Genomic DNA, 12329 nt, shown 5'->3' with positions numbered 1-12329 from the left:
TTGGCTTTGCAGAAATAACACATTTAAATGATTTGTCAGTGGAAGAAAAAAAAATACAAACCTGGGCTGACTCATAGTGCTTCTTTAGCTTACAGATTTTGTACTGGCTACACAGCTACTGTTGCAGAGGTTCACACATCATTCTCAATTTTACTTTTTTAATACAAAAGCCCAAACTCACCATGAAAAGCCAAAGCATTTAAAAAAACAGCTGAAGTGATGGAAGTCTTCCCCAAAAGGTCAATACTTCAGAAGAGAAATCCAAACACATATACAAGTGCAAAGGCTGTGTAATAATTACATTGCCTAGAGGAGCTGTGGATGCTCCATCCCTGGCAGTGTTCAAGGCCAGGCTGGATGGGGTTTTGAGCAACCTGGTATAGTGGAAGGTGTCCCTATCCATGATGTGGGAGCTGGAACTAAACTTAGAGAACCCTTCCAACCCAAACTATTCCATGATTCTATGATTAATACAGGAGATGTAACAAGCTTACACAAGTTTCTGATCACCCTGAGTGTGTGTGAGAGGCCAGAGTGTAACAGTGAGGAGAATGATGACCAGCACAGTGAAACCAAGTTTCCTGATGAATGACATCTCTACTGCAGAGCAATAGGGATGCTAAAGTACCAGCATATACCCACATAGAGTGCATCCTCAGTTTTGGTGAGTCCAAAAAGCAGTTCAGAATTCTGTCCTATATGGTAACTGTTGCCTTGTTATTAAATTATTCAATTTACTGAATTAAAATGAAACTTGAGGGGCAGATGCAGGCAGCGTACATCCTCTGAGACTCATCACAGACCAGATTTTGCAATTCTATTTACTTGCAAGGGAAAGAAATGTCCACTTACTGATACTCAGTGTCTTCTCTGAAAAATACAGGCAGAATATCTGAAAGGAGTTACAAGGAGGCCTTCATGCAGGCTACTGAAAATGCAATTTCTTTGAGAAGCTAGCTGAATAAATCATATTTCTGTAATCATAATTCATGTAAAAAATGAGCAGAAACAGAGTGATAACAGGGATAATACAGGGAACGCTGCAAAAAAATGAGATATTCTTCATTATTCCATAGTCAAATAGACATAAGAAATCCCCATCAATTTTTAACAACTTACAAATGTTTTGTTTCCCACCCATCCACCAGATCCTCCTAAAAGCTTGCAGAAGGCAGTAAGGACAGCAGGAAAAGCAGGACTGCCAGAAGGGGAGCTGGTAGGACCCAGCACAGAGTGTGCAGGCACTTGGTGCCCTCTCCTGGGCATGACAGAAAGATCCTTGTTTAGCCAGTTCACAGTATGGCCATGGAAAATGGTATTTTCTACATCTTAAACTGATTCCTCAGATGAAATAAAAGGCACAGGTAATCAGAGAGAAAGTTCACACATTTCCAGAGAAGTACTCAGCTGTTCAACTCCTGACAAAGCAGCGTGTTACATCACAACATTGTTTATTATGTAACTTTTTACAATACAAACAAAAATACAGAAATGCAGTATATGAATACAGCTAAATGCAAAATGGTGATGTTTTTCTCGAGGCCATATTCCCATTTCTAGTAAAATAAAGAAAGACTGCACACAGGTAGAAACAGGTTGGTAGTTAACTCCACAATTTTGCCTAGAAATGACCTATAAATGCGTTTTCCTGCTACTTACCATAAAATGTAAAAAGGGAGTTAAAGGAAAGTTTTACTCACTGGTTCCTACCATATGAAAGAAGCTATATTCTATTTAGGAGGGCCAATATATGGAAAAATATCTAAATTAAATGTTATTACAAAAAATGAAGCAGTAATGAGATCCTTCTGGCTAAAGAAGTTACTAAATGAGAATAGCATATATTTAAAGAATCCAAAACATAAAAGGGTTGTTATAAAAAGCTTAGGTGCACTGTAAGCTTACAACTTTTGTTTTTCCATGTGTCCTTTTAAACAATGGAAGTGTCAAAAATAGGGTCAACTGTGTTAGACTAAATTACATTATTGTATATGCTGCACTGAATGGAATTTTTATTATAATAATAGAGAAGCATTGTTTGCATCATATTATGGCAATTTATCCTCACTAAAAACCGTCTAGAGTCCTGCATTTTTTGATATCCTGTAAACCGTTAAACCACCAGAACATGATTGTACAACAGTAAAATGTTTTCTTTTGCATTAAAATGACACCTGTTTAAAAAAAAAAAAAGAATGAAAAAAGGTACTTAGAGCTGTTATTTTTCCAAGTACACAACACCCTAGACAATTCAAGGCATCTCATTCTCCATCAAAATTAACAAAAATTTGTCATGCTGTTAAATCCATTACTATGGATACGACTGGTGCAAAATTGGTCAAACGGATCCAACAAACACTGATGTCCAGGCTGGCATATTGGCAACTAATACATAACTGGTGGTCAAAATGATGCATTTAAAATATCTTCCCTTTCTTCTTATTCTTTTCCAAGGTTCTAAAATGACATTAAAAAAAAGTTTGTTAAATAATGCTTTTAAGTTCTGTTTTTTAAAAAAAAAATATAGACCTTTTAAAACAGGCATTTTAATAAGGCTTTTACTGGTTATAACACAGTGGATGAAACTTACTGAGTACACAGTACTTGTACTATGTGAATCAAGCAGTGCAGTTATCACCAGATTTCCTCTCCCAAGGACCGAAGGAATTAAACACTTTAATTCTCAGAACTTTAATTCCTCATCCCCCCAGAAATCTGATGCAATCTATCAATATAAACATTTGTTTATTTACATAGATAAATTTATGTGTAGGTACCATGTTTTTGCAGGTTAAAACCTGTTTTAGAAGCTAATAATTTTCCCACTATCGCTGAAATATGGTCATTTGTAACTAAAAGCAGTTCAAGATTTTTCTTGGCTTTAAAGTGAGACCTCCATAGTTGTCTACAACCATGGATGGACCACTACTGCCTCAGAAAGCTACAGAGCTTTTACTGCAGGACAAGACTCCAATTTACCTGGAAGAATTCTGTTGTTCCAAAATACGTTGTTGAGCCTCCCAGTTTGCTTTCTCATCCTCAAACTGACGACGCTTTTCCTCCAATTCTTTGTGCTGTGCCTCCAAATTCTTTTTCATTTGCTCATGGCGTCGCTGCAGCTGTAGGAGATTATGAACAGGGTCAGTAAGTGCAGAAAATACAGCAACTTCTGGAACTAACAAATATCACAACTAAACTTACTAATGCAACAAAATTATGTGTTTTATTTTTCTTCAGAGAAAGTAGCTCAGACTAAAACATTAAGGTGATAGGTACAGCCAGTAACAAAAACCAAAAGGTTACTAATCCCACAGCTTCATTTTGCAGTTAACAGAAAATGCCCCAAATGCTGCTCAGTTTACAAACAGAATTTGTAAGCAGCTATGTTTGGCAAATAAAAGGAAATTAAAAAATACTTTGGTATTTGATGCAAACACTAAGCAGCAAATTTCAGAGCATTGAGTATCACTAAGGCATAAAAGAGCAACATCTTTGACTTTCTGTGGGAGGAAAAAACCCCCAAAATATTGATTTCATCCTATAGCATTAACTAGATTGTGGATCTATTTGAAAAAAATATTAAGTGGAATTATTTAATCACTAATTAAATTAATTAGTATTATTGAGAAAATGAATTGTCTACATTCCAAAAGAGAATAAAAATTCTCTCCTGCCAGTTGATGGGACAGACTGATAATCAAATGTGTTGTATGTAAGGATGGAGATACTTGTCAGGAGACATGATTGCTTTAATGTGGTATAGAGCTTTTTTTAATTAAGTCATAGAATGGTTTGGGTTGGAAGGGACCTTAAAGATCATTTAATTCCATCCCTTCTGCCAAGGGGCAGGGACGTGGATGCTCAAAATCCCATCCAGCCTGGCCTTGAGCATGTCCAGGGTTGGGGTTCCTACAACTTCTCTGAACAACCTGTTCCAGTGCCTCATCACTCTCATAATAAAGAACTTTCTCCTAATATCTGACCTAAACCTACTTAGTTTCAGTTTAGAGCCATTCCCCTTGTCCTGTCACTCCATACCCCTGTAAATAATCCCTCTCCATCTTTCTTGTTGGGTCCCTTCAATACTGGAAGGCCACAATTAGGCCACCATGAAGCCTCCTCTTTTCCAGGCTGAACAATCCCAATTCTCTTGGCCTTCACTCATGCAAGAGCTGCTCCATGCCTCTAATTGCCTTGGTGGCCTCCTCTGGACTCAACAGTCCCATGTCCTTCCTATGATGGGACCCCAGAGCTGATGCAGCCCTGCAGGCAGGATCTCACCACAGAGAAGTAAAGGGGTAGAATCCCCTCCCTTGACCTGAAGTCCACACTTCAGAGGAAGTGATATAAAACTCCCTCTTGCCTTATTCTCTTGCATAATCCCGTTCTACACAGCCCTTGAAAACCTATTTCCTTTTACACATTTTTACATGGCACTGTCTGTTGCCTACTTTTCTACATTTACACAAATACAACAGAAGCTTACAAAGCCATGAATGGTGAAGAAAAAAGAAGAATTAACTGCAATGAACATAAAAAACTGGTATCACAGGATACAGTCAAAAAGTCATGAGATAGTACATGAAAACCAGAAGTATTTTTGTATTTCACATAACAAGGAAAATGTGGACACCAGAAGTATTAAAGGGTTCAAAAAGATTCAAGACAGAAATTGAAAAAAGGATAAATCAAGTGGCTACAAAAACCATGATCCAGATAGAGCATATAGCTTTAAAATCCTCAAACTGCTGGCTGGCATATCTTACTATTCATATCCTTGTCTATTCAGTTCTCAAAAAAAACAAAAAAAAACAACAACAACAACAACAACCAAAAAAAAAAAAAAAAAACCCAAAAAATCTAGATTAATTAGATTAATTTTTTTCCATTTGATGCAGTATGCCTTGGCACCTTACAGAGCCTAGGCTGCCAAGCATTTCAACTACCCTTCCAAGTTTCCTCATTTTTCCTCAAATTTGGAGACAAACTTTCTTAAGGAACTTTGACAGTTCTGAACTTCTCTATTAGGCTTCTTGCGAGAAACTGTTTTCCCAAAACTTTAAAAATTACTTAATTTTTTACTTTCACTTCAGAAGTTTTAAGTAAAACTTCTAATTATAATAGTCCCTTAAAAAGATCATTTTCAGAGCCCCTTGAAGCCTGTAAAAAACTGGTTTCAAGTGTGAGGACTTCATCTGGAGATGACAGAAATTAGAGTTGGGTATCCATAAAATTTGTTTAAATGGTACCAGAACACTGAGAAAAACAAATCCCTGACTCTTCCTTAGCCTAGTAGTTCTCATTTAGGTGAGATCCCTATAGGCATTGTGTCCAATTCCTGAAATGCTTTTTCAATACACACAACAAATTATCATGATTGCATTAGCTTATGTAAGCCATAAAAGTCTCAAGAACTTTTAAAATCATATGGAAGAATAAGCACAAAATATTCCAAAGAAAAGGGAGAAGAAGAGGGTAAGGAAGTTATGGAGTAAAATTTTAATATGCTATGACTGAAAATAAAAATAGAACGCATGTGAACCTTAAACTCTATTTTAAGTTTAGATTTATACCATTCCAGCAAAGGCAACAAGCTGAGGAAGAAGAATGGTGTTGTCTTTACACATATTAACAAACTATGGATTCAATTATGTTGCAAAGTCTTGGCAAAAAGTCCCACCTCTACACTTGTTCAGCCTCAAGTTATATTGGTGTTTAAAACATTTTGATTACCTCAGCTTCAGAGTCCTTCAGTTTCTGAACTTTTTCTTTGACTTTCATCTCAAACACCTGTTCCATTTCCATTTCCATTTTCTTCATTTTGGCTACATGCTCCCTCCTTTCCTCCTCCATCTGTGCCAATGGGCTCCTGCCATAAATCCAGAAGAAGCAGTTAGTTAGTAAGAACTTTTTTCTCTGTCTGTTACATTTGGACATCTGGAAAAAGCAAGATAAAAATGCTGAAGCAGTAACATAAACACACTGCTGTAGGCACTGCTAGCTTAAATTCAATTTACATTATTATATTAACTGTTTAGATAAGCTTTACTCAAAAAGATATTTCATACAATATCTTTTCCTCCCCCAGTACAATTGATTTATACTACTTTTAAGTTAACAGAAACTCTTGACTTTCTATATGTAGAACCACCTGGTCATGGGAAGAGAGGAAATGTTAAAACAAGAAAAAGAAAATTAGCGTCTTCCAAGTGATCTTCAAGCATCTTTTTCTGCCCCATAATTCAAATATATTAAAAAAATAATGGACATAATAAGAAAATTAGGAGCACTGCAGACTAAAGTTCTATTTTCTCTCTAAATCTTCATTGTTCCCAAGTGAGACCAAAGAGACACTTAACATTGCAACTGTGTTGAAAGCTCTGGTCATAGTTTTAAAGAGAGATCAGCTTTGAAAAAAAGGTCTGGGCAACTGAACATCAATATTTCAAGTATCAGTAGGAAGGTTTTCCTTTAGAAAGCTATTAATAAATGTAATGTATAAAAACAATGTACATTATTTTTAATTTTTTCCATATACTTTATGGTATACTTTCCTGGATTGTACAGATTTTTTAAAGCTGTATAAGCCTGCTATCCATGTTCTGGTGATATGGGTTTTAAATAGTAAATTTCACTGTAAACATTGAATAAAACAGGATGATTGAGATCTAGTGATGATCACTACAGAGTTTTGTTAAGACTCTGCTGTTCCACAAGGAGCAATCAAACCAAATCATTGGCCTCTTATTTCAGTTTTGAGTATCTAAGGGTTAAAACGACAAAGTTTTAACTATTGTGTTGGTGAAAATGAAGAACTGATTATATTTGGAATTGTTACAATCAATCAGCAGAGGACATCTAATCTATATATTAAACCAAATCTGAATTAATAGCTGCAATGCTTGGACTTGTGAGTAAAATGCTGTATAATATACAGAGCTGAAATGCATCTTCAGTTTAATTTTTACTTTAGTCCTTCAAAAGGCCAACTGCTAGCAATCTTTCACAAGGAAAAATTAATGGTTAAACACAGGTGAGATAATGCAGAAAAATACTAAAGAAGTGAAAGAAGAGGTAAGTAGCAGTACTTGTGGAAGCTAAGTAGCTGTCAAAACAATACTATTTCATTCTAGAGATGTAAAGCTCTCAAATGCATCTGCTCTTCAAAAATTAATCTACAAAGTAGAATAAATATTGAGGAATCATTGCTACAGTTTTAACTTGAAAGGGGTGCAGAACTGTCCTTTGATTGAAAACTTAGTAAATCCAATGGGGATGCCATGCAAGCTGTATTTGAGAAAGTGGTATAAATCAGTCTGCACAGAAGATCAGATTAACTGACAGGTGAGCATTTACAGCTGAGAGCTTTACAACATAGGTCACAACTGGTTTTATTAGGTCCTAAGTATGTGACACAGGTAAAAGCACATCACTCTCTATTTCAGGACAAAATGACACAAGCATTTAAACAAAAACAAACAAACAAAAAATGAGACACAAACAAAAAAAAAAGAGCTGAAGGGGAAAAAAACCCCCACAAACCACTAAACAAAGATGTAAAACACTTAACTGATTTCAGAGGACATGCTCTAATAACAGTCCTCTAAGTTATTCTGCAAAAATTAAAAATTATTCTAGATATGTGCAAAGTAGAATCTCTGCAAGCAGGTAATGAGATAAAATCGTGGTCAGAAATTACTGAAGTTACTAAATCCCCAATTCAATGAAGAATTGTAAATTTACAGGTAAGGATAAAAATTCCACTAATTCTTATAAGCATCTATATAAAGATGACTCAGTCATGGATAGAAATGGGGGGAATTCCATAATTTATGCACTTCTACTGATTTCTGAAATTTGACCAAATTTGACTTGAATCTGAGCCAAAAGGTTTCTAAAGAGATGGGTTTTTACAGAGGTATCTGTCACTGTAAGCATTTACAAATGCCTAAAATTTACAGTAGCACAGCTTTAGGAAAAAAAAAAATGAAACCAACTGCTAGTGGAAAAAACAATGCCAAGAGCAGGATACCAGGAATCTGTTTTAAATTTTAAACATCAAACAGTGAAATCCTTTTTGTGCTTATAGAATTTTTGTCTTAAGTTTTTTGGAAAAATTTAAATCACCACTTACATGCCTTCAACTGTGTCAAATCTAAAAAACAAAAAATACAGAGGCTTAGCTTAGCATGCTTAAATAAAACCACAAAACCAAAAAGCAATAATTTAAAAAAGTAAATTCAATATTATTAGATTCCTAAAGCTAATTATGTGCTCCCCCAAAAGCAAATTTTTCATACTAAAAGGAAGAAATTGTTAGTTCAAGCTTGTTATATTTATTTCAAATTCAGTTAGTTGATCACTACATCATGTCAATACTAACGCAGGTTTGATGTGCGCAGATGCTTTCAGGAACAGTTTTCCTACAACATATATGCTTTTAAAATATTTTAGTGACACCAAGCACCACGTGCTCTATACAAGTTTTTGGAAACCAATGCCACCTGGGTTAGAATTTGTCAGCCAGCAGAGAGCCGTGTATGGAGCAGCCGGGAATGCTCGGACACTGCGGGAAGAGCACTGGGCTCCCACGGCCACCAGGGGTCTCAGCGGCGGCAGCGCCACCTCCCCGGGCCCCGCGACGCTGCAGCAGCGCCCGGCTCAGCGGAACCGGGGCTGCAAACGGGCTCTGGGCTCACCGAGCTCCCACACGGGCTCCAGGGCACTGCGCTGTTCCACAGAACCCGCCAACAAAGAGGAGATGGAAGTGGTCGGGCTTAGCAGTCACAGGGACTCGAGCATTGTGTCTTTTGTTACCCTGGATAAGACCCATCTTCACGATGTACAGTATGACTCGCAATAAAAGTAAGATTTTACTTTTAAATTCACTAGAGATAGCAGCTTCATACAGCAAACCAAAAAGATTTCTCTAATTAAAACAACTCAATTTCAGAGCAAATGCCAATTTTCTCACATGTCACATAGTACACATGTGAAACTACCATTACCACATGATTTAGAGACAAGTTATCTACATATGTGAAGACTACCTTGACATTTTTATTTTTTCAATGGTTAGGATGATATTGAAAATTTGACAAATCAGACTAAACCTAAAATACAAAAAAACCCTCCATAACCATGAAAAATACATGCTTTGGATTGCTCCTAAGTTAACAGGTTACTTACAGAACAGTCAAGTTTCACCAAATCTGAGTTAAGATTATTAACTGGACAGAAAAATGCTTCAATTAATCTGCACAGTATTATCAGAACTTGTAGCACACACTTCTATTTGTTTTCACATGAGCATTTTTGTCTAAAGAAATATGTTAACAGCTGCATGAAAAACTGAGATCTGCTAGGATCATAAAAATACAGCTGTTTTAAAGCTACAAAAGGTCAGTCCAACAGCTCCAACAGCTGCCAGCAGGAGATACTTTTGGAAAAGTACAAACACCACTGCATGTCTCCTGGTATGTCTGCCCCCCAGTATCTCAAAAACCAGCAGCTTAGGAGTTTCCAGAGCCAGGGGGTGTTTCTGTGTTTAACCATATGCTTGTAATACCACCAGACAGCATCAGAGCACGTCTCTGTTATCACACAGAGATACAGGATCTGTCTCCCATGCAAGAATCAATATTGCCCCAATTTGAGACACAGGCACTGCTTTCAAAAGGCCAGCAGGCAAGCATAAAATTCCTAAGGGGAGGCACAGATAAACTGTTAATATCTGTTCCTCCGCAGCAGTTTCCAGGAGGCACATGGTTATTAGGAAGATTCCTTCTATGCTGCTTCAACTATACTAGATTAAAAAACCAAAAGCTACAAAACCACACTGAAGTAAAAAATGCATGTTAAAGCATAAAAAAAAACACCCCAAAAATTGCAACTCAACATATGGTTAAGGTAAAAACAGAAAAATAGCATCATCTGCTTCATAACCAGCGCATGCATTCAAGAATTTAATGTATTTACTTATTAAGTCACCCTGTGCTCTGGGGAACAAACTCTTACAAAATGTTCAAAATAGTCTTTATAAGTTTGATTCAGGTGGCTGAATCAAACTGCAATTTTTACTCATTCTCTTGAACAAAAAAAACCCTGATAGCAAAGAGCACCAATTATAAATGTATTAAATAAATTGTATTTATTAATCTCTGTGCTCCAGTACTGCAGTGCTCCAAGCAACAGATTTCTAAAGGAGAAAATAGTTCCAGAAAGCACATTCACCTGGAAATATTCAGGTGGGACAGCACAGTGATCTGAAGTGACAGGAGAGGCAAAGTGAGCATGCTTCAGAAAGCAAAGTAATTCCAGACCCTGGTAGTGTATGTAGGTTCTGGCTCAAAAAGAAGTATCAGGAATGCTATCAGAAACTGAGTGGGGTGGAGGGGTGAATGAAGGTCACAAAGAGTTCTGAAACCTACTCATAGATGTATTTTTGTATAAAATAACGTCTTACTGTGTCTGCAATATGGGAACAAAAAATAATTTTAAATAGTGATTCTGTTGTTATTTTTAAGAATGCAGAATAACCAGTCCTCTTACATGGATGAGGTAACAGACTGAGTTTGTAGGTGGAGACTAACACAAATCTAAGCAAGCACAAAACAAAAATGGTAAAAGTACTTTCACTAAAATTCAGATTTTCCAAAATCTAAGAAAAACATACTAAGATTTTGAAAGGTATATAAGAAACCCCAGTATTTAACAACACACACAGGAAAATGCAAACAACTTCCTTTGATATCCCAAATAACAATGGGGGGGGGAAAGTTTCACTTTTCAGTACAGTAATAGCAAATAATAATACAGTAAAAAGCACAGTAATAGCAAGTTAGAGTCCTGGAGAAAATGCAGGATTTTCTCTTCTGCACTTCTATTACTACATGTTCATCTGACATACTTGCTATGTGCACTCAGAAGCCTTGAGCTACGAGTCAGGAATAACATGATGGCAGAAACATGACAGTGAGAGGAAACCACAGTGTGATGGACACATATATTTGGAAACTAGTATTTTTAAGACTTGACCTCATTAGAAACGCTGCTTAAGTGCAAGTACACTTCTGAAGAGTTGCTATAACTGACATAAACTATTACATTTTTTGTCAGTGCCATGCAGGGAAGTCTCATGTAGACTCACACTAGATGAAACTAAATCATGTCCATTTAAATCATTCCCTCACAACTTTTAAAGCATTAAGAGAGTGTAGAATAGACATTTCTTTAGTAAAAAATGGCTTTGTAACTGTCATATGGGTGCAAATAGCAGGTATTTCCAACTATTTTCAGGGATCTTTTTCAAGAAGAACAGCTGTAACTTTGCATACCATTAGCTGAAAAGAACAGTACCCTCTATTTTGATTGAGAAATTTGTACTTAAATATAGTACTAAATAAGAGCACCATTAATTAATAATTATTTAATCACTAATTACTGTTGATGCAGTTACTACATGCAGAGCAGAATATTTGAATGTAGCTATTCTCAAATAGCATTATACAATTCCGTATACAGTAGAGCCTACTTTTAAATCTTTGACTAACTTCATCTGGTTGGCAAGTAACTTCTTGTCAGAGGTAATAAAAATGAGTTTGAAAAACCAGCTACAAAAGCCACCGAACACTGCATTGCAACTCCCTTCTCACAAGAGATAATGATGTTGCAATAATTCCCCTGCCATGATAGGCAGCCATATGAGTTGCTAGAGCAGCATTTCAAAGATAACAGTACCAGTCTGCTTTTTCAGAGTTTCTAAATAAATATTAACCCATTCTTCTCAAAAACATCCCTGACACAAAAGTATTGATCATTCACGCAGAAGAACCAAAAATTCCACAAGTAACATATAAACCAAAATAGAAATTAATGCATAAGAACTTTGCAGTATCAGTGAAATAAAACTCTGAGTAAATGTAACAATTATCTTCAAAACGGAATCTACTATTTAGCATGTTCAGTGAAAGTAGTGTCAATCTTAGTGAAAGAGGAAAAAACCCCAAATTACAAGTAAACAAGAGGCTCTTTCCAAACACAGCAAAGAGACAACTGACTGAAGGCTATATGCATACAAACCCACCAGCACCCCTCCCCAAGAAACCCAAAACACCACCACACATTCATAAAACCAGCCAACCAAAAATAAAGAAAGTAAAAAGATTGAAGTGCAATTCAGCCTTAACAGGAACTTACTTTGTTAGCTGCCCTTTATTTTTGTTGTTGTCAACACCGTTGTATGTAACAGCTGCCAGTTTTCTGCTTCTGTAGTTCTCATAATGTACATTGTTAGTAACATCCTTCAGGTCCTGCATATGAGTTCTGTC

The 12329-nt window shown here is 36.3% G+C and overlaps 1 protein-coding gene across 3 annotated transcripts in view; it reads right to left on the bottom strand.

Annotated features, from left to right (window-relative positions):
• Positions 1-1434: 1434 nt before the first annotated feature.
• SEPTIN7 (septin 7) overlaps positions 1435-12329 on the bottom strand; it is a 177908-nt gene continuing 167013 nt past the window's right edge. For 2 of the 3 annotated variants that reach the window (XM_074540424.1, XM_014266259.3), the window contains exons 10-14: positions 12199-12324; positions 8135-8155; positions 5734-5869; positions 2980-3119; positions 1435-2457 (exon numbers count right to left, since the gene is read on the bottom strand). In XM_074540424.1, the coding sequence (XP_074396525.1) occupies positions 2418-2457; positions 2980-3119; positions 5734-5869; positions 8135-8155; positions 12199-12324 (463 nt within the window). In that variant the 3' untranslated portion in view covers positions 1435-2417. The remainder of the gene's footprint in view (positions 2458-2979; positions 3120-5733; positions 5870-8134; positions 8156-12198; positions 12325-12329) is intronic. The other variant, XM_005485867.3, reaches the window with a different exon arrangement.

This window comes from Zonotrichia albicollis, chromosome 1 (genome assembly GCF_047830755.1).
Source record: "Zonotrichia albicollis isolate bZonAlb1 chromosome 1, bZonAlb1.hap1, whole genome shotgun sequence".
Taxonomy (NCBI): domain Eukaryota; kingdom Metazoa; phylum Chordata; class Aves; order Passeriformes; family Passerellidae; genus Zonotrichia; species Zonotrichia albicollis.
The sequence above is the reverse complement of the archived record's forward strand: the minus strand, read 5'-3'. Positions and strand labels throughout refer to the sequence as shown.